The sequence below is a fragment of the Apteryx mantelli genome, chromosome 26, assembly GCF_036417845.1.
Source record: "Apteryx mantelli isolate bAptMan1 chromosome 26, bAptMan1.hap1, whole genome shotgun sequence".
In the NCBI taxonomy this organism is placed as follows: domain Eukaryota; kingdom Metazoa; phylum Chordata; class Aves; order Apterygiformes; family Apterygidae; genus Apteryx; species Apteryx mantelli.
The window spans coordinates 9,196,517-9,218,660 of record NC_090003.1 but is presented as its reverse complement, the minus strand read 5'-3'; the positions used below and the strand labels follow the sequence as shown (position 1 = coordinate 9,218,660).

Genomic DNA, 22,144 nt, shown 5'->3' with positions numbered 1-22,144 from the left:
CTTAAACAGAAGGAAAGCCAGGAAATCAACAGGTCATCACTGCACAAATTAAAAGGCAAGTGGTGCACTCAGCTGTGCTGGAGGACCATGTTACATGCAACCTCGTTTCTTCCCTCAGGTCCTCTTCGTCTTGCACGTATTTGAAGACCATTGCTGTTATTTAGAGAAGAGGAGCGCTAACTGGAAAATCCTCCTCCTCAAACCTCATCCTATCAATAGTCATTATACCAGGTAATTCCATACTGTACTGCACATCATCAACTTATGCACCAACGCAAGACTTGGTGTCTTGTACAAATGCACCTCCCCTCAAAAGCTCTGTGTTCAATTCATCTTGTTAGCAACAAGAGAGACTCTGGAGTTGAAACGACACAGTGGAGCACCTAGCTGCACCGGGTGGCTTCAGTCCCCGAGTATCCTGGACAGCTCTTTGCATTTATGAGACGAGATTTATGCATGAGATGCAGGAATGGACGATACACTCAGAAAACATGCAATGGGAGAAATAAGTACTCCAGGGCTTATAAGCAGGTGTTCTATAGGAAAAGACATTTTTTAATTTAATATATTTGAGAATGATTTGCACCAACTCTTTTTTTTAAACATGCATCTCTCACTAGCATCTGCTGCTTGCTCATGGTAGGCTTCCCTAAACGGTTCTCCATGCACGCTGGAGTGAAGAGCGCAACTGCTTTTCCTGGGGTGGATGAAGATACCGACTAGACACATCTACAAAGTACGCGCCCGATATCTGCTGCACGCACATCACATATGGCAGCAGGCAATCTATTAAGTGCATATATTTATTGCCATCATTACCAAGATATCAAAGGACTTCAGCAGGCTTTAATGAGGCCACTTTTAGAATTTGTGCTTAGTTAGGAAATAGGATAATATTATCTTAACTTCATCCCTCAAATGAGCCACGTCTTGCAAGCCCAGGCGGGTGTTTTAACGAGCAGCTTTCTTGCTTCCTGCCTGCTAATACACAAGTTAGCTTTTTATTTAGTCAGCAAGGCAGTAAGTCAGCAAGGCTTGAAAATACTATTTTTTTTTTAATTCCAGCTTAATATAATAAGCACTTTGCAAGAACAGACTTCAATTTTCCATTAAATATAAAATGCAAAAGAAGAATGACACATTGCTCTCGTGTGAAACAGGATAATCGGCAACCAGTGAGTTCTTTCCTGTGCAAACATGTTAAAACACGGAGATTTCAAAAATGCAAGTAGTGATATAAAACAGGTTTCTTTTAGCAATGAACGTTTTGCCCAGTGGACAGTCTCTATTTAATGAATTTTATCAGACTAATCCATGTTTTGGATTGTAAACCAGAAATCTCTTTTATGGGTAATATAGTATATGAATAAAATCACATTTATTCAAAAGAGGCTTCACAGGACACCCTGGAATTTATACCCTGAATACTTTTTCTTTTTAGGCAACAAACAATTTGCAGGAATTCTTCAGGCTGAGATTTTCAGAACAGCTTCACGGCCTTCCTAAAAGAATAAGTCACCTATACCTCTGGGGACAACGGCAAACAGCTGCTCCAGGGTAAGTATTCAGCTTCAGAACATTTCTACCATCGCTTGCATTTGCATGCCAGTACAAGGTATTTGACATTTAGGAGCTTAACAGTTGTTCAATTTTTAAATTACCGGTTATTAATCATTCCGATTATAATAGTTGCCTTTCCTGCAGTGGAAGTAAGCATAGAGTGTGCTGCTTTTGCTATAAAAAAATTAAGAAATAGGATGGTACTTTGAGCTTTTTGAGCATTCTATAGAAAGAGATGTGAAATCATCTATATTATTCTTACAAAGAACAAATGCTAGGCAAACTTACCGTCTTTAAGAGAGAAGGACACAAGATCCTAAAAAGAAAAAAATATATATTCAAGTTAAAACTGATGGCATAGGCCTGGAAGTCTCAAAACGGAAGCGCGAAATAGAAAAACTACATTTTAATTAACGCAGCATGTCAGCTCAGGAACGCAGGAAGGCAGCGAGGTGCAATTTAGCAGGGCAGCATACAGCAAAGCCAGGTGCTTTCAGTACAAAATTCTCCTTACCCAGGTACAAATGGCTGGACAGAAACGGGTAAGCGCAGAATGGGAGGGCAGAGCCTGCTTTGTATGCGCTGAAGCAACCCATATTTTTTGTTACTTGTGATCATGTTGCAATCGAAAGCAGTTTTGGAGAAGCAGGACTCCAGCTCTGCTATTGCTCTTATGCCTGCTGCTAGCCTGGTCATATATACTTATATTTTCAACTACACGGATAGCATGTTTGAATGCTGCTCTAACGGACCAGCGGGCTGCATTTTTTGGCATTCTGAGAATTCGTAGCTCTAGGCTGTCAGGCTGAACTGGCAGGAAGCTCTTTTGGCCTAAACACCCCAAAATAGAAATTTCAGTGTTTTTGGCTATCTGTAAAGACTGAGGGACTTGACTTCTTTGTTGGCTCTTCATCAGAAGAATTGGAAAAACGGTATTTATCAATCCAACACATGGTTTCTAAAGGCAAATCCATGAAAAAAGAGGTAAGTGCTCCTTAGATGTGAAGTGCTAATGAGCACAGTAAGTACACAATAATAATATTGTTACTACTACGTTCTCTTCTTTTATTGTCACCTAATAAATTGCAAGTTCTTTATGTAGCTACAACACGCAGCACTGGCTCAGTCCAGCTACTTCTCTCTCCTACGCAAGTAAAGAACAGCTGAATTTTATGGGGAATCCTGCAGCCTTTTGGGAACACAAAAAATGCAGCCAGAGATGGAGGATGCTGCCAAAGAGTTTATGATTATTAGTCCCGTAGCTCCTAAGCAAAATTTGTATCACAGAAATCTTTAATCTTTTTCCTATTGCATGAGAAATGCAGAACAGAGAACGAGCCTCCCTTAACCAGGCCCTACTAGAAGAGGTGCGACGTGTAGACACTATCCGCTCAAAATTAAGTGCCTGGACTCTGAATATCATTTTAACACGAGGAGAATCTGCTGTTTCATGAAGGTAAAAGGAGTTTTTGCGTAAGGCTAGCGAAACAGCAGGATTTGGGCAGCTGAACTCCTGCTGACGCATCAAACCAGGTGCTTTTGCAAAAGGTGTAGCCCCAAAACCTTCCCTCCTCTGCTGCCTAATGCTCACCCGAGTTTTCTGCAGGTGTTGCTTAGGCACCTACGGGTGCACAAATCCCTGGGGCCTCACTGTTGAATAGCTGGGTACCTGCTCCCACCCACAGAGAAAGTCTTCTTGTGCCAGCCTGGCCCACGGGGCCTAAGGACAAGCGTTTCCAGAAGGTACCTGCTGGACTGGGCTCTGCACGAAGCAGGCACCACCGCTGCTTCATCCTGCACCCCAAGGGCCAGAGCGCTCGCCCGGGAAAAGGAAGAACCCAGTTCGCTCTCTCCAGCGTGCGAATAACCACTTTAAATTAAGTTAGGCACCGAATCAGGTCTCCTCTGGTGCCCTAATCACCAGGCTGCAGAAGAAAAGGCTGCTTTTTGGCTCCAGCCACGATCAGCACGCTGTGCACGCGCACACGCTGCAGCCCGTTTCTAAGGCTGGCTGGCAGGATGTGGGAAACGGCGATACCAATCCCCACAGGCAGAGGGAAGAACGTAGCTCGGGTTTTCCAGCGCCCGAGCGCTATAACTACCGAGCTTTTAGCTACCTGGGCACCAGCCCCTCCGCCTGGGTTCAGTTTTGGGCAGAAAGGGCTGGCACGGAGGTGTCAAAGCCCAGCAGAAGTTCCAGGGCCGGGAGTCCCACGCAGAAAGCTGCTCAAGCAAAGACCCTGAAGTCCAAAGTAAGGTGACACTTGTGAGCTTGTGATGGTCATTCTCCATGGACTACTGTAGACCGGCTCCTGAACAGGGTTGCTGGTTTGGGCACAGTCCCTCTGGGGGCATCGACTTCTCCCCACGCATTGCAGCAGGAGCCATGCGTCTTGACTCAGGTCCTGTACGGACCTGCCCGGTGTGGTCTGTGGCACCTGATGTCAACTCCCCGCTTTTAAAAATCCGGCTTAAACATTTACATGGCTGTATTTCAAAAGCTGAGGGATGGAGACAGGTAATCAGGTGATAAACTAGAGCTACTGTTCGATTGCACCTGTGCCAATGAGCGTACTCAATTGTTTCTAATCGGTTTAGGCTTTGCACTGCATTGCTCTGCGTGGTCATCTGGAATATAACCTATATTGATTAGATTAGTTCACAAGTAGTTTTTCTGTCTCTCTATGCAGCATTTATTTTCCAGTCGTATTTTGAAGATTGGTGTTTCTGATTTCCCTCTAAACGCTGTGCACAAGGCTACTATCCTCCAGCTGTGCGATCACACGCACAGATGAGTAAGACCTTACTAAGAAAGGGAAGCAATGTTTATTCAGACTCTCTGCCTTTTCTGATGAATTGCTAAAAGTTCAAAACCCATTTCCTCGACAACAGAGAGCTTCAACCCACATTGCAGGGCTGCTGTCTGGAAAAACAGGGGAAAATGCAAGAACCCTGATTCATACTAAGAACCTTAAACGTTTTCTCACCAAGAAACAGGAGTCGGCAAAGTCAGCTTCTTCCCCTCTTGCTGTTGTCACTAAAGGCAAATAGAAATTGCCCTCCTACATGCAAAGCACCGGCTTCTCATACCGCACCCACAGCCTGTTTGCTATGACTACTGTCCTCAAAGGATTCACATAACCGACATTTGTCTGTATTAGTCATCTGAAATGAATGCAAACAAAGATAAAAATCCACCATCCTCCCGTTTTCACTGAATCAATATTAAGCTCACCCCAACCCTCCCGATCTCATGTATCATCCCTTCAGCACCTCTGAGAGAGGTTTTGATTCAAAAATGCAGCTACTAGTGCTCACAGGACCCTGCCACTGAACACAGAGAGCAACTGAAGCGTCTGCCTGCAATATCCAGTTAACTGAACAGAGAGCGTGCGGAGTCGGTAGCAGCTGAATACAAAGCAGCAAGAGCGCCATAAAGCAACACGTGAAGAGTCAACAAAGCTTTGTCCTGTGGCTTGTTTATTTTCAGGTAACAAGGAAAAAGCTTATCGCGGCTTGATACGCCGAGGTTTCCCACCCATCAGTATGCTTCCCCAATAACGTCTTGCACGCCTTTCATGCCTCGCTTTGTAATATCTTTTAACGATATCTTTCTCCTTCAACAAAATCAATCGACTTGTCCATATAAGTCACTGCCTGAGGTCCAGATGTTGCAGCATTAGACTGATAGCTATTCCTGACCTTTGATTTCAACTAATCACAGAATTGTTATCTAAGGCTTCTGTTTTCTACTTGTTTCAAGGTGACGAATGCCTCAGTTCTCTGATTCCAAACAAAATACTGAACGATCCCGCTGATCCGGAGACCCAACCATAACAGCACATGGAGCCCTTAAGCAGCGTAAGCTCAGAGCAAGCAAAAGTTAAATTTCACCAAAATTTTGTCTGTGATGAACTCAGCAGTAACACAAGAAGACTTGTCTAATTCTAGAAAAAACATCCTGGAGCAGAGAGAACTAGGGAACTAAGCAAGGAACTACCAAGCCATCCAGATGTGGAAGGAGCTGGGAGGAATTCATTCGGTTGGAGCAATCAACATCTAGACAGCTGCTCTTATTTTAGAAAGTCTGTCCTGACTAATTAAGTCTAAGGTTCTCCACCACGGCACTCATCCTGTTAAGGATTTTGAGCATTGTAACTTAATGGATGTTTGGGACAGATCCTCTGAGGCCTTTTATGGACTGACTAGAAGACAGGAAAGATGGGAGTTGGTTATGATGACCCAGAAAGTTCACTCTTATCCTATCTTTACTTACATGGCCTTGCTCTGGCATTTGTTGTTCTGTCAGGTCATTATTAAAGGTGACTCTGTCATAGCTATTACTCAATATCGGAGCACTGTCTGCACGTAGGATGCCTTGCCACTTCCTCGTGTGTGCAGTGCACAGCGAAGGCTGCTCGGTGACACTGCTCACGTTACACCTGACATCAGTGGCAGTCTGCTCTGCTCTTCGCCCTGCATGGCACGACATGAGAATGCACGAGGAGGTTATTTTCCACAGCTGGGACTCTGTAGCAAAGGTGAGTGCCTTCAGAATGCTTTCCTTCATTTATCCATACATCAGTTTTTATATCAGAATATTTTAGAGTAGTCCCAGTCTAATACTTCTATAGTAATTTTCTCAATGAATGAAAATTAAGTCACAATAACTTGTATTTCCTTCTGGCCAAAGCTGACTCTGGGAAATGTGCTATTTGGATCACCCTCTATGCTGCAGAAGACTAGTTCTTCTTCCTGTGCTAATAGTCTTTCTGCCTGGTTCTCAAGTACACAGAGGTGCTTTTATCACTGGGGAAGGACCCTTAAGGAGGATGTAAATACGTCACGCTCAGTCTAAAAACCCTTTCTTAACACTGCTGTAGCTGGGTAAAAGCTAGAAGATCTAGCCCCCTGAACCAGTCCTATCAATGTATATGTGCTTTTCCCTGCTCCTACATAATACCTCTGATTCAGGGTAGGGTAAAGGAAACAAATGAAAATCCGGCCTATCATGTTCAGCCTTTCACCAAAATCTGTAGAATGCACATATGAAACAGCAACACTGCAGTAATACAGTCAAGTAAAAGGACCGATAATTCTCTGTTCTGTAGAGCAGAAGGCATCAAAGACAGCAAATGTTAATTCAGCTGGAACTGTCTCATGTTCATCACTCCCGTGAGCTGTTAACGGATAGAGAGACTGCCAGTCACCCACATAGCTGCGCAAAGGTGTATACGTATCAGAAATCTTGATTTTATTTCCCTGACTCAACAAACAGAACTTCAGCTGCAAACAGACAAACGTGACAAATCCTTTTTACAAAGGCAAATAGGCGAGGGGAACCTAAGAACTTACCTGGGTAATGACAATGGGATTATCTTTCAGCATGGGATCCTTCAGCAAAATCTGGGCAAAAGTTTCTGTGCCCTCGCCTCCTAAGCCGCTGGCAAATGCTGTCATGGCAGGCAAGACAGCGTCAGGCAGGTCCAGCCATTTCACCAAGCCCTCAATGAATTCCATCCTGAAGGAGCTGTAAGGCAGGAGAAGCTGTTAAGGACAAAAATGCCTCATCTTCATCAGTCATCTTCATTTAAGAGTCTCAGGACTGAAACACTGATTAAAAGTCACTCAGGTTGTGTTTTTAGCCTTGGTCTTCCCTGTTTTACAAAGAAGGATATTTCTTCTGTGCCCCAGCTTCCCTGTCAATATTCTGGTGTATTGTAGCGCTTGAGTAAGTCACATGGGGATTGTGGTGTTTTGTTAGTACAGATATACAACTTTCCATCCCAGAACTGGATATTTTTGCAACCCTTGAGTGGTCCCTGCTTTCGCACATTGATCTATCACTTTGCACACAAAAATCAAAGCACGGTAAGTCAGCGGAAGGCGAGTTTGCTACCAGGCTCACAAGCAAGCAATCCGAATGGGGTGAGACCTTTCTTCAATACGTGCTTTGAAGTCTGCAGGATTAAGGGATGCAATTTGTGCTGAAGTATAAAAGTCTTAGAGGTGCAAGAGAGCGTCAGTACAATTAAAAAAACAGCTGAGAAAACACCTAATGCCAAGGTGTCCTTTGCATTTCAAGAGGTCTCAGAAATACAACACTGACAGGGAGACAGCGGGAAAATGTCAACATCAGCAGTTAATCTGCAGAGCGTTCAGGCCTTCTAGACTCTTTCTGTTTCGTGTCACCTTCCTGAACTTGCAAATTCATCTTCATGAAAGGACCCAACACCAGAAAGATCTTCAGCCCCTGCAACTTCGGAAGGCCCCAAACCAGCTGACCCAGGACCAAGTGCCAGTGATCAAACCTGCCCATCACCATATAATAATTTAGGGACTTCCCTCATGACCCTCGGAAGCAGAGGCTTTGGGCTGGGCCAACATGTGCTTAACCCTCTTCTTTTTTAACCCGGTCCATCCCACTGACAACACAGACTCTGACACCCCTGCTGCAAAGCGTAGTAGTTAGTACCTTTGCTCTTTTTCAGGAAACAGCCACGCTAGGGATATGCCACAGAGCGCCGCATAAGCAAATCTTCCCGGTTCCCCCAGCTGCTGGCCCAGAAGCATGCACGAGTCCTTGTCGCCTGCCTGGTCGGCCGCGCTATGCTCTTTCCAAGCCCAACTGTTCCACTTCTCTTCTGCAGCCATTTTTACCTGCAAATTCAAAGAGGAAAAAGAAAACAGCTGGAAACGAGGAAGCAAGAGGACAAATTGCCTTGGCTTTTTCACTTGCTGCCTCTGCATTAGGTCAGGTTTGTTGAGGTCCAGCTTGCGTACTCCCCCAGCAACATGATGCTGTGACCAAAACACACAGCAGGAGGCTTTGGCCACCTTCGACGATTCTCAAATTTGTGCATCAAATGAGTAGGTAATACTTTACACAGCAAAATTAGACATCTCCTTCAAGACATACAGAGCTCGGGCGCCTTTCGGGCATGTCATTCACATGTTTACCACAAAATTAACATGTGGAATAAAAGCTCTGCGCGTGGCCTGGGGTCCAGTCTGCGGCTGCTTGGGAAATAATGGGCCTTTCTCATCCTCAGCTCAAATCCCTCTTTTGTTCATTTTGCTGACGGCATTAAGAAAGCTGAGTCCAGCTGCAGCCTTTGATTAAAAGGAGTTTTAACACAACTCGTTATTTCCCATCCCGTTTGCTACGCTTTGCTTGCAACAGTCTCTTCTTTATACCACCTGCAACCACATTTTTCTGAAACATGACATGTCAGTGCCACACAAATTTGGAGCTGGGATATAATATCATTTTTCAGAGTGCGGAGGCGTATGCACCTTTTCGCTGCGCGCTTGCAATTTAGCTGCTTTGAATTGCTCCCTGGAAGCGCCGCTGATTATACAGTCTAGGCTGATAATGTAAGTACCTACATGAGATGACTGAAATGGGGCAGACATCACAACAGCTCATTTCTCCGTTCGCGGTAAGTATGCGTCTGCTCCAAAGCTCGCTTACATCACCTTGGATTTCCACTGACTCTGTCGAGATTCAGTGAGGCTCCAAAGAAACACGTATGTCATTAGATACTTCCTACCGAGGTGCTTCCTCTCCTCTCAACCCTGTAGAAAGGAAGGTGGCTAAACAGGCTTCAGGAGCCCTCGACACTTTGCCTGTTCATATGGCATCAACCGAGCGCTGAAGCTCGGAGCGTGCGGACACCATTGATGTGCTAATTTTGGAGTCCCAGAAGAAAGAAATGCAGCACTAGGAGCAGCTCTTTTTAAACAGATTTCTTTCCCATCTCCCTGCTGCCTGGCATTGCCTCCTAGGAGAGGTGCCTGGGTCTTGCCTTCCTGCTCAGAAACTCCTTCGAGGCCACTCGTATTTCTCCAGGCCTGCACTATTGACCTGCCGATGTATAAATACAGTGAAAATTTGTCACCCCACTCCAGAGTCGATGATTACCGTAACTCAGGCCTCTCTCCCCGAGAGTGCCCCGGCCCCTCCACGTGTATCTCCCGGTGCCGTGACTTGAGCACACAGGTCTAAGGCATCTCAGTGCATTTCCATGGAAACATCACATTCCAGCAACACGGGAGCACAAAGTCCACAGGAATAAATAAGCCGCCTTATTTTCTGTATCATCAGAAGAAGGGAAGGGCAAGATTACGCTTCCCCAGGGAGAGCGGGCACCCGAGCAGGCCCCGTCTTGCGCCCGGCTCAGCATACTGGCAGCATTTATATTTGCCGAGTTGCAGATGGAGCCAGACACGTTTCCACGCCTTCCGTGAGTTTCTAAAAAATCCCAATTGTGTTAGAGTCCCTCATTATTGCCTCAGGTTCCCTTTTCTCTTAAAATCACAGAATAGCTTATTCCAAAAGGAGCTTTGCAGGTCACCTCCCCTGTCAAAGCAGGGCTAACCTTAAAGCGAGATGAGATCAGCTCCTGCTTTTGCCCCACTGGTTTTGGTTGTTGGTTTTCCACGAGGCAGGCCACATGCTCGCTTAGATGTCCGTGGCTTTCAAACCTCTCTTCTGCCTAAAACATCCAGAGCCTGACTCACTGACCACTTTGCCCAGAAATAATCTAATGCTTAAAGTATCAATAACTTTACAAACAGTAACTTGGCACATCTGTTTTAAACTCACCTCTGGACGCAAAGGTATTAGCTTATTACGGGAGACAGAATTTGAAATCTTCCCTGCCCAGCTGTGATAGGAAAGATTTATTTGTTTGTTAAGAAGCCAAACCAGCAAGCCCTGGAAAATTTTATCCGACCCTAAAGTTCCTGAGATGTTCTTAGATCCCACGATAATGGCCTTAAGGAAAAACTTAAGAACAACAGATCTGAGAAAGAGGTAATAGCATCCAGATGGTTCTGAGGCAAAAAAAGAGAAATAAATGATCCTGTTTTCTCCCAGATCTTTGCTTTGGTTTACGATACGGTGCCTTGACCCTCTTTCCAGAATCATACCTTAGACCATAAACACGTAACTCAGCTGTAAATAGGTACCTGGACATTTGGATTGGGTGCTGCCTTACTACCCCAGCTTGATGGGGCCACCCAGGCTTTGCACATAATTTTGATCCAGTAACCACAGACTCATCTAAAAAATGAAGCAGCTAAAAAGGATCCAGAGACAGTGCAACTGCATAGTTGTACTTATTTTCCGATAACATAAAAAAAGATGAGACCGGTTACGAAGTGACACCAGAGCGGCTTCTTGCACACAACTTTATTGCCTCTGCGCAACAAATAATTTACAATGCTGAGCTTTTCACAAGTACCCAGAACGCCCTGAGAAAGTTTGAGAAAAAGGTACCTTCTCTGCCGTTTCTTACATAAATGAGAGTCCTGAAGATATTCTGATCAGCATGCTCAGTGTGCGTCCCTCAACTTACATAGCTATTTCCTCATAAATATCTAGGAAAAATGGGCCTGGATTTCCAGATATGCAACATGAAAAACAGCGCCATGTGTTTTAATGAAATTCAGCATACGCTCTCTGGTATCTGATATTGTTGAAGCCGACAAGAACCACAGTAACTCAGAATCTAGAAAGATCGGGTAAATCATTTTGGAGCTACCGTTAAAAATTTGGGCCCAGTTTTGTCACTAAATCCAACAGGAGGGAATTGAGACCAGAGTTAGACACATATCCTGAGTTATTTACAGCTTGCGGCGCTGGAGTTCATGTCTCTTTCTCAAAAATGTGATTCAACTGTCTACAGCATTTCCATAATCTGAACTGTCACTTGAAAGAGAAATTTTTTTTATCACTTCCCGTGCTTATTTTTCATACAAAACCCTTTGTTTTCTTGAAAGGTGGTGTATTTTACATCATGGTTCCTGCAGTCTTGTTTGGGAAGTAAACAGATAATCCTCTTGCGGATCCAAAGCTGTAAAATACAGGCACGCTCCCTCCCAAAGGGAAAACAGACTGGCACCACGTTCATCTTAAATAATGCCAAAAGTGACCAAACCGGCAACACACTTATCTCCAAGACCCTCAGAAGCCTCTGAGGTATCTCAGCAACTTCAAGGAAGTAGCTGTGAAGACTTTTTTGGATGGGGAAGGCCAAAAAGGCCCTTACAAGGGCAGCAGAGGGCCACACGACTGCATCGTGAGTCGTGCAACACGGGACACAACGCCGCAACTACAAAAACATTTAGGCAGATGAGTCTCCTCGAGGACTTGGGGGACTACAGAGCTACAGCCTTCGCCTTCGATCCAGGGATCGAGGCACAGTATCAGGGGAGAAAACTTGCTTAGTGGAATTAAAAAAAAAAACAAAACTATGAAGGGATTTCCTGGGGGTAAAGACCTACATTTTCACAACACCGCTGCTGACCCTCAGGCTTATTGGAAGTTTTTTAGCCCTTTGCACTTGAAACCCCCCCACTAGCATGTATTTATACTTATATATATATAAAATATATACACACACATATATGAATGTATATATATATAATATGAATATATATAATATGAATATATATATGAATGAATATATATGTGTGTGTATATAAATATATATATATATTTTAAAAATTATATGAAAGGCCAGATTTCGGGGGGAGAAATGTTTGCAGCACTCTTGACTGCGAAATGAATGAAATTTAAAACGCGGCGACGCTCCCATCCTGACTCCTCGGCTCTCCTCGCCTCTTCCCCGCCAATCTTTCCTTCCAACACCTCATTTTTTTTAAAAACAATTTATTTTTTTTACGGCAACCAACGGCCCCCGAGGAGGGGGAAGCGGCGCCCCCCACAACTCGCCCCTCAGCGAGGGCGGCCCGAGGAGGGCAGGAGGGCGAGCGAGCGAGCCGCCCGCGGACCCGGGACCGGCGCCCCTCGGCCCTACCCGACCCCAGCACCCTCCCCCAGCATCCCGAACCGGCCCGGGCCCGACCTGCTCCCGGCCCGGCCTCAAATAGGAGCCACCGCCGCCGCCGTGCTCCCTTCCGCCGCCGCCTCCCCGCCCCTTCCGCCCGCCCGCCCTTTTCGGCCGCCAGCCGGGGGCTGCGCAATCTTCGTAAGGGGGGCTGTCTTGGCCGTTCTACGCTCTCTTGCCTAGCGCAATCTCCGTAAGGGGGGCTGCCCTACGCTCTCTTGCCTAGAGCAATCTCCGTAAGGGGGGGCTGCCCGACGCTCTCTTGCCTAGCGCAGTCCCCGTAAGGGGGGCTGGCTTGGCTGTTCTACGCTCTCTTACCTAGCGCAATCTCCGTAAGGGGGGGCTGGCTTGGCCGCCCTGGGCTGCCTTACGCTCTCTTACCTAGCGCAATCTCCGTAAGGGGGGCTGCCCTACGCTCTCTTACCTAGCGCTACGCCACTGGCGCAGCGGAACCCTTCGCGCTTCGGCGGCAGCCCGGCACCTGGCCGAGGTGGCGGCGTGCTCCGGCCTGCCCCGGGGCTGGCGGCGAGCCGCGGGCCGGCCCTTCCCCCGGCTCCTGCCTCCTCAGGAGAGGTGATGACTTGGGCAGGGATAGGGCTGCTGCGAGGCCTGGCGCCGCTCAGCACCCGCGGGTGGGCACGGCCGCCCCTTCCTCAGGGCCTTGCCGTGTCTGCCATGTTGTGCCCCACCCACCATGTTGTCGCCTTGCTCCCGCTTCCAGGCCTCCCGGGCCTTTTGCTCCCCGCGGAGCCCTTATTTCCCTGTGAGGCCTCTCCCCTCTCTGGGAGAGGGTTATGGAGAGGGGCAGGGGTGAGGGGGATGCCTGGTGTTCGGTGGAGCTGCCTTCCAGCCGCTGCCCTGAGGGGATGGAGACCACCCAGCTGCCTCTGACACAAGGACAGGTTGGTGTCTCTGCTTGGTGGTCTCTCTAAGGAAGGCTAAAGCCTAGGTGTCATCTTCTATGTAATATGGCATCACCAGCCCGGTTATAAAGACATTTGAACAGAAGCTGAAGGGATGTGTGTGTATATATATGCACGCATACGTATGCACATATCAGGGATATATCAGTACAGACACATGGGTGTTGCTTCTGCAAGGTTATAGGCACAGCTCAGGGAGGTTTTGCTTCGTTATGATTAATTGGGCCTTGTGGAAGTCCTGAGGCTGTGTTTAGGCTGTGGAGCTAGTTCAGCTGTTGGAGGGTAAAACTTTTGCATTATGCTTTATGTGTTTTAACACGTGGTTCTGCTTTGAAAGTGGACTCGGGCAGAAACCCCAGATCAGATGCTTAGTAACTCTTGGAAAAATCTTTTTTTTTCTTTTTTTTTGGGGGGGGGATAAGGAGAGGGAAGCAGCCTTCCTTTATGATTGCATTTCATGGAATGAAATGGATGCTTATTAGTTGGGCTAACTTCAACCTATACTTAATGTGCTACTTGGCACTATTTTAAAGAAAAAAATTGCAAGTGTATATTCTGTTTAAAAGCCAATTTTGGTTTTGGCCAAATATCTTGTCTTGACTGCTTGCTAGGAACGGTTTAACGCCTCAGCTTTACTTGCACAAGTACTCATTACCTAATTTTAAGCATCATCTTAGTCACTAAAGTTGACTCTGAAATACATAATGAATGCTCTGTTGAGTCCAGTTAGGGGACAGAAGGTATGTGCTTTATCCTATGACTTAACTAACTGCACAGCACGAAGGACAAGTTGCAAATTGTGCACAGGAAGCGCAAGGAGTCATCTGGACGCAAATCTGTTTTTGGACAAAAAAACTGTAAATTAGTTCCTTGTAAATTTGACAGCTCTGCATTTGAGGACTTAATGTTCTCTTTGCAAAGAATCTGAGAGAGGTTGAAGTGTGAAATGTGTTATTTATTCTATGATATTTATTTTTGTCTGTTTATACATGTGCGATAACACAGCTAGAGATGTTAAAAGTAGTCAAAAATATAAGGTGAATGGAGTGATAATTGAGAGCTGAGTTTTATCAGGTGCTGTAAATTTGGACTCTTATAACATGGCTTAATAGTAATCAAAGTCAGCACAATTATGGATAATTTAAAGTTCTGTAGATAAAGAGAGGCTTCTGCATTTAACAGTAATTTAGAACACCTACACTCAAAATTTCTGAGGCATCTGTCTCCCTCTCTTGCATAAGCAGCTAGTAATGGTGGTGGGACAACAGTGGTGCTGTTTATCAGAAGCCTGAGAAAGGATTGGGATGGGGAATTTTGTGGCTTTGGGAAGGGTGCTGGGGGCAAAGTGGAGGAGAGGTGTGACATTCAGATGTTACCAATCAGTGCTGAGAAGGGTGGAGTTCAGTCAGGTTAAATCAGTTAAAGGTTTGACACAAGGTGTTTATAGCACATTTGGCTTTTCAGTGGAGGTTCTAAAAGCAGATGCTGTGGGGACAGAGGCTGTTAGTCTTCCTCAGTGACTTAGAAGGATGAATAGTGGGGAGTAATAAAGAACAGAAGTATGAAGGAGTAGAAGGGAGAAGAACAAAGGAGCAGAAGAGGAAGAGCAGCCTTAGGGGGAAATGAAGAGAGGGAACTCAGGGTGCAAAGGGGAAGAAAACTGTAGAAAAGGGTAGGAATACTTTAAAACTAAAACTGGGTTGTGTGTATGCAATATAAACAAGACACCCTTGAAGTTTCTGGTCTAAGATTCTATGTCTACACAAACTGTAACACTCAAATATCACTGTTAGATCTTACCATGCTCTTAAAACTGTCTGATGGGATTCTGGCTCTATAAATCAAGTTTTCAAGTACTGATTCAGTATGTCAATTATGCCTGAATATTACCATCTTAACCCATTTCTCATTGTGAACCTTTTTATGTTTGAGGCTATGGTCTGTTACCTCATCACTATGCTAAATCAGGAGCCAGCTAGGGTAAGCAAGCCAAGGTAATTAGGAGTTGAAACTTTCTTGCCAAAAAAATTGGCATGAAGAAAAAATGGATGTAAGAAAATACTTTTATGTTTTAGAATATGAATACAAATGTTTTATTTGTCCTTTTCTCCATAAATGTAATTACTGTTGCAAAAATTTGCTTTCTCACTGAACCTTATTTTGTCAGGTGGGTACCATCAGCTGTTATAATGAGGTCAGCTTCTAGGGGCCTAATGACTTCTGCCAACATCAGTTAACTGTGGCTCAGTTGATCATTAATGGTTCTCTGAAAGACTGAAGAGACATTTCAGTTGAATTACTGCAGGCAGGCTTGAAAGGTGCTAACACGAAGCAGTGGAGAGGAAACCTGAACTTCCATGGCTAGTAATCTTATTCTGTAGTTCCATAAAGAAGGTTCTTTAAGAGTGCTAGTTTGTCAGTGGTAATTCTACAACACGCATGCCTCCTTCCCAGCTTAAGATGATCTCAGTGGTCCCTTTCTGTATTGTTTTAGAAAAGCTCTTCACATGCTTGCTGTAAATATAAACCTTTATTTGGTGTTCTGCCCTCATACCTGGGAACAGAATGGCCATCTTGAGGAAGAACAAACTTTTTTTTCCTTCTAGTTCTTCAGTTTTTTTGGTGCTGCAGGCATGAATGCAGGACTGAGGTGGTTCACACATGCATCTCCTTTAGTGCAGGTCAGGGCACTGGCATATACTGCCTTCAGGGAAGCCCTTTTCTCTTGGCCTTAGCACTGTAGAAATCAATTAAACAATTGAATATGAGACCTTTGGGGAGGGGAAGGTGATATGTAACCGAAACTGATTTTTCCTGTTCACACTCATTCTCAGGTTTGATTTGCTCACCCCTGTGAACTCCTGAGCACCAAGAGGTATGTGCACGTGGTCTGCCCAGGCTCCGTCGTGTGCCACATGGAGGAGAAGGGACTTTGGCTCTCAGATCCTCATCGTGTCTCCTGGGTTGTTCTTGACTGATGACAAGCTGATACTGGATGCGACTTTCGCACTCTTCAGGAGTGCGTGTTGTTTTGTATGTGTCTTTTAAGTGTTAGGCAAAGTTCCTGAGTTCTTGTGGTTCTTTTTTTTTTAACGGGAGTATTTTGTGCCTCTAGTCCTGTTCATCTTTGTCATCATATCTTTAATACAGTCTGGTCTTTTCTTGTTATCTGGTCATTTGTTTGAAATCGGTGTTCTGTAGCAATTATTGCATGTTGCTCTTTAACTCTTCTAGCTTGTTCTGATGCTTTTGTTTGCATTTTGTACTGCATTCAGTTAATAATGTTAATATTTGTTACAAACTTCTACAGTATCGGTCATCCCCTAGTATTGTGAAGGGGACTCAGCAGGAAAATTTGCTATGGACTGAAGGACTCAGCAGTAGTTTCTGAAAGAGTTTAAGTACAGACGAATAGTTGGTCCAATCTTTGTATTTAAAATAACACAGTTCTATAAAATATTTGGGTTGAAAACTTCCTGTCTTTTCCCAATTAATTTTTTTCCTGTTTTTATTAATAAATGTTATTACATATGTGCTGTGCAATAAGCCTGGTGCAGCCCAAATATATGGGAAGAAACAAAGTATTTGTTTCCCTTAAAGCTTTCTGTTCTAAGGCAGAAAATAGTCGTGGTTTTTTCCAAGACTTTAGGAGGACATCTTCCCCTGTTTGTCTAATCTGTTTTATCTACTGGTCAGACACTATGTATATTTATGTACTCAGGAACTGGAGTACATCAGTTTCCATTCTTATCGAGCACAAATATTTATGACAGGCCTGATCCAAAGTCTACTGAGATCCATGGGACTCTTAAAAATGTAACTTAACTAGAGGAATCTCCTAATTCTTTGTTTAATTTTAGTTGGGCTGTAGGATATTTTCTTAGCAAATAAGTTAGTTGGTTTTTTTTTTAATCAAGGGAAAAAAAAAAACGCATTACTTCTCCGGTTTACTCACCAAGCTGGTTGTACGGACTCCTTAAGGAGCTTCATCATCCGTAGTTCCTGTTGGTGGGGGAGCTGTGAAATGCTTTGGCATTAGTTCTCAGTGAGGAACTGAGACACAGAAGTCAATGAGCAATTAACGTTATTACACTTTAATGGACACATTCCTTACAGAAATACTACATGTGGTATAACAGCAATTAACGAATTTCTTTCATCTCGAGAGAAGGAATTGTGGGCAGCTCCAAGGGCAATGTCATCCTTCAGGTAGGGTGGCAAGAAGAGAGGTGGTAGAGGTAGCCAGATAAAACAGGAGGTCGGGTGAAAAGAACCATTTCAGTGCTAAAGAACATGGGGGGAGGGAGAGAGGTCGGAGTGTCAGGAATTTGAGAGCCTTACCCTTTGCAAGTCGCAGACTCAAGGTTAGGAGTGTTATTTCACCTCTTCCTCTCTGCCTTCATGTGCAACTTAAGATGGCATCAACTGGCATTCTCCCTCTGTGGTGTCCCTCCCCTTCCCATCCCTGCTAACAACCATTTTAGCAGGGATTAAAGTGATAATCTGTGTTAAAGCTACCATCTTCCATTGAGACTAGGGTTCCAGTCCTGGGTTTACTAATCTAATTGGCTACATTGTCACAAGAAAAAGCGTATGTATGTTAAGATAATGGAAAGCACAACAGCAGATAGAGATTTTTGCAGGGTGACATCTGTCAGGCATTTTGGATAATGTTCTGCAGCACTAATCCGGAGATGACACAAACAAGAACGAAATGACAAAAGCAAAACAACAGAACTACTCATCTGAAGTACAAATCATGAAAAGCCTACAGTTTTATCTGATAAAAATAACGACATATAAATATTTCACGCCATGTTTCAGGTAATAAAATTGAGCAATACTGTGTATTGGCATTGAGCCTCAGTGGGATAACTTAGCCACATTTTGTGAATTTATTATGTGAATGATTGCTTTCAAAGTCTGCTAACTGATTAGTGCTTCCCACGTGCAGCTTTGGGGATAGCACCAGTCCATCGTCTCTAGGCAGCTCTCACCGGTTGCTTCAAGCAATAGCAGCGATGTTGGTCTCCTTGTGGCAGGAGGTGAGTGAGTTCCCGTTACAGCTACAGTAGAATCTAGGATTGCAGCAAAGCATCAAAGACATAATCACCCCCAGTGTAAGCATAAGGCAAATCACCCATTTTATCAGCCCAGAGTACAGAAACGGGAGGATGAGGATAGTAAGAATCACGACAAGCAGCAAGAGCAGCACAAGTCTCTGGATAGCCAGTCTGTTGCCTGCTGGGATGTTTTGTTCTCTGTGTGAAGTGTCTTGGCTGGTTTGAGTCCAACTATTGCTGTCCAGCTGTGTGGGGGAGATGTGCATCTCGGGGGTTATATCGGGGTTTTCCAAGTAGTCCACGATGTCATCTTTATCATGAAGTGTGCGGATGAGTCCTCCTAACACAACAGTCTCTTTTCTGCACAGAGGGCAGGTGATTTTCCAGGTCTTGTCGTCTTTCCTAAGAATAAGCTTGAGGCAGACAGCACAGAAAGCGTGCTGGCAGTCCAGGAGCTTTGGTACTCTGTAAATGTTGTACCTGTTGAAGCAGACTAGACAGTCCATATCTGCAATAAATGTTTTGGGTGAATGCATTTCAGAACTGAAAACTTCAGCAGAGATTGAAAAGTTCGTTACCGTAGTTGGAGGCTTTGAGGTTGGACAGTCTCTTTCTGAAGCTGCTGGTTTAAAGCCATCAGGAGTGTCTAGCTCCGTGCCTGGTAGTCTCTCCATTTCTTTAGCCTGCTCTTCGGTGAATCCCAGCCTCTTCACATCTGCAGCGTTTTCTATTAGAGCTCCTACTGTGCTCTTTCCCAAAGTACATTCTGCAGCGGGCTCAGGACTGCCCTTTTCAAGCTGCGGTACTCCAGGAGTTGTTGATTCATTTTCACTGTTGAGCTTGTCAGTTGATTTCTCCATGGAGATAAGCCTCAGTGCAGTTTGCCTTCCCTTCGCTGAATGACTTGCTGAGTTTCTGGCTCCTTTTATATGCTGCTTTATTCCGGTTGTATGCATGATTGATTGGTGACAGTTAGCTTTAAGCATGTTGTGCTGTGACAATGTTTTTATGAGATGGGGAATCTGAGTTAATGGTTAACTTCATGGCTAAGATATTTTACAATGGCTGATAATATCGCTGAGCAATTTCCTTCCAGAAGCAGACCCTGTGGCATTAGCAGTCTGAAACTTTGTTCACTGTGACAGCCAGGGTGTGACAACAGCATTACCATTATTACTAAATTAGTGCTTTATTTGTTAACAACAGTTTCAGCTGGCCTTTAAACACAGCTTTGCTGGACAGTGAGATACAGAGGAATTATCTAATATTAGTATTGATGATGTATTGAGTGCAGCGCTTTGATTGGGGAGTGTGGGACTGAAAGGCAGGAGCACTGTTCTACTTCTCTTGCACTGGCTTTCTGCATGACCTTGGCAGGTTGATTCATTCTGTGCCTCAGTTTTTGGCATTAGAACCACAATGACAAACACTGTGTATCACAAAAGCTGAATCCCGGTGTGTTGGATTGACGGGAGGTTTAAACATATCTGTTTCCCAGACGCTGTCAGAGATCCTCGGAGGAAATTAAATTAGGAATAAAGCTAGGTAGATTTTAAAGAGCAGTGCGTGTAGCTCTCTTTCCTTGCTTTTCTGCATTTCCAGCATTGTGTGCCCTGATATTAGGTACCACACCAGATGTGAGCACTCTGGGTAGGGGGTCTCCTCTTCCTTTGGCACTGCTCACTACCTTAGAGCTGTTACCCCCCAGCACAATGTGAAGAACCAGACATAACTTTGAGTGTTAAATGTCTGATTATCTACATCCCTGTTGGTTTCAGTTATCAGAGGGACAACTTCAGGTGGGAACTGAAGCATGGGTGAGGTAAGTGACTTGAGGTCATGCAGAGTCCATGGAAGGTCTGGGAAATAAAGTTAGTGTCTTAGTAAGATCATCTTTTTCTTGGAGTTCGCAGGAGGAGCTGCTGCGCTGACAAGAACACCCTTCTGTTGGGTGGCTTTGTGAATAGTCAGCTTTTCTGAAACTCCTGAACAAAATCCCTCACTCTGTTTTTTTGGGGGGGAGGGGGAGATTTGAGGGATAAAATATAAATAGTTTCTCAGTAGGAATCCCATGGAAGTAAGGAAGAAAAGGAAGGGCCACTAATCCCTTAAGGCCAGTCTATGTCACTTACTTCTAGAAGACACAGAGTACTGAGTCTGAAGCCTCAAGTGCACCTGAATGCTCAAGCTGTCTCTGCTGTGTCCCAGCCCCTCTCTCCAACCACAGAGCAGACTAACGAGCAGAAACGCAATTAGAAGGGCAAGGAGTTCAGGAGGACACTAAACTCATGAACTGACTGGTGGGTGAATGAGGTGAGAACTTGTTCTCCTTTGAGAAGGAGTAGAAGATTTATTGTTAGCAGACTGCGTAAGTGTCTGGGTGTTCCTGCTGTGCTTGTGCTGACACAGAATATAGCAGGGGTTCACGGACATTCGGGTGACGCAAATGTTAGGAGCTTCAGTAAAAACTCGGTCGGATGAGTTGAGGCCTCCATGTCCGTTTACCCTGTCTTTCAGCAGTGGGTGGCTGCAACTTCCCTGTTTTTCCAATATGTCTACTGGAAATTCAGAGCTGGCTGAGAGACACTGTTACTTTGCTGCTGATGAAGGTCAACAGCTTGGACATCGAAGGGGAAATGGAGCGCGTTGTGGTTCAGAGGTCCTTGCAGAGCCGTGCGTTCCCCAGGGTACGATTTACCGCCACTTCCACACGGACAGGGGATCCCACAGGAGGAAGCATGGTCTAGTGTATGGACTCAGGAAGCGGCAACTCTGCAGCTCCTGAGCTGTGTTTTCAGCACTGCTGCTCAGGTGTTGTGTGATCTCTCTGCCCAGTTTTGGTATTGGTCTTACTGGATTAAAAATGTCTATTTACTGATGTCTTTCACTGATGAAAATTTCAGCTGAGTGTTCAGAGGACCTGTCTGAAATTTGACTGAGTCTTGCCCTTGGCTGTGTGGGTGACTTTTACTGGCTTGTTTGCTTGTTGTAGTCACCTGAGTTGACTCTAGCCCTTTATTGCTATCTAGTCTAATTACCATTTCATTAATCATTTGCAGCCACTTCATACAGTCATCCTGTTTTCCTGCTTTTAGTATATTTGCATAAGAAGATGTGTTTCTTTGAAATGTTTCTTCTCATGGGATTTGTTTATGATGGGAAAGGGATGCAAAAGAGCAATCTTATCATATCAGACTAACCTCAGGGTAAAATATCAGCTTGTCATGGGCTTTTGAGTATAGCAATAACATTCAGAATCTTAATACCTGAGAAGTTAATGTTTATAGTCCCTTGAGCTTCTTCCTCTGCTCAAGATATATTTCATAATGTTGCAACTCTGGACAAGAGAGACTTTCCAGACTTGTTCTCAACCTTAGATATTTCCCAAAACTTAAAAATATGACTTAAATTGTCTTAATGTGGAGCCTCTTACTCTATCACCTGTCACTCAGTGAATGAAGCAGAGAGCTTCCATGAATGAACAGTCACCTTTAGATTTACAATGCCTCTCCTGTTGTTACAAGGAATTTCTTATATTGGGGTTGCTACTGGTGGTGATCAGCAGGGGAATACAGCTACAGTGTATCAAGCTCAGAAGTGGCCTTATAATTGATATTAATAAATACTAATTTGACCTGATAAATGAGACCTGAAACACCCCACAGGGGAATCGCACATGGCAATTTTATCTTGCCTTCTTAGTCAGCCATGTGCTTTTGTGGCATATTTGTAATCATGCCAG

At 44.6% G+C, this 22,144-nt stretch overlaps 2 protein-coding genes and 2 long non-coding RNA genes across 4 annotated transcripts in view; 2 read left to right on the top strand and 2 right to left on the bottom strand.

The window, feature by feature from the left end:
* The window catches only part of TMCO4 (transmembrane and coiled-coil domains 4), a 43,775-nt gene extending 31,279 nt beyond the window's left edge, over positions 1-12,496 (bottom strand). Inside the window, exons 1-4 of the mRNA XM_067311211.1 lie at positions 12,435-12,496; positions 8,036-8,220; positions 6,916-7,090; positions 1,849-1,876 (exon numbers count right to left, since the gene is read on the bottom strand). Of these exons, the coding sequence (XP_067167312.1) occupies positions 1,849-1,876; positions 6,916-7,090; positions 8,036-8,214 (382 nt within the window). The 5' untranslated portion in view covers positions 8,215-8,220; positions 12,435-12,496. The remainder of the gene's footprint in view (positions 1-1,848; positions 1,877-6,915; positions 7,091-8,035; positions 8,221-12,434) is intronic.
* On the top strand, positions 19-8,105 carry LOC136994261 (uncharacterized). Its single transcript, XR_010886430.1, has 4 exons — positions 19-231; positions 1,442-1,557; positions 5,324-6,101; positions 8,052-8,105. It is a non-coding gene; the product is annotated as an uncharacterized lncRNA (long non-coding RNA).
* A 238-nt stretch (positions 12,497-12,734) lies between the features above and the next one.
* LOC136994260 (uncharacterized) lies at positions 12,735-16,833 on the top strand. The gene is made up of 2 exons (XR_010886429.1): positions 12,735-13,318; positions 16,174-16,833. It is a non-coding gene; the product is annotated as an uncharacterized lncRNA (long non-coding RNA).
* Positions 16,834-17,437: 604 nt separating this feature from the next.
* Positions 17,438-19,262, bottom strand: RNF186 (ring finger protein 186). The gene has a single exon (XM_013953461.2). It carries the CDS (start codon positions 19,260-19,262, stop codon positions 18,345-18,347), a length of 918 nt encoding a protein of 305 aa, XP_013808915.2. The 3' UTR covers positions 17,438-18,344.
* Positions 19,263-22,144: the final 2,882 nt, after the last annotated feature.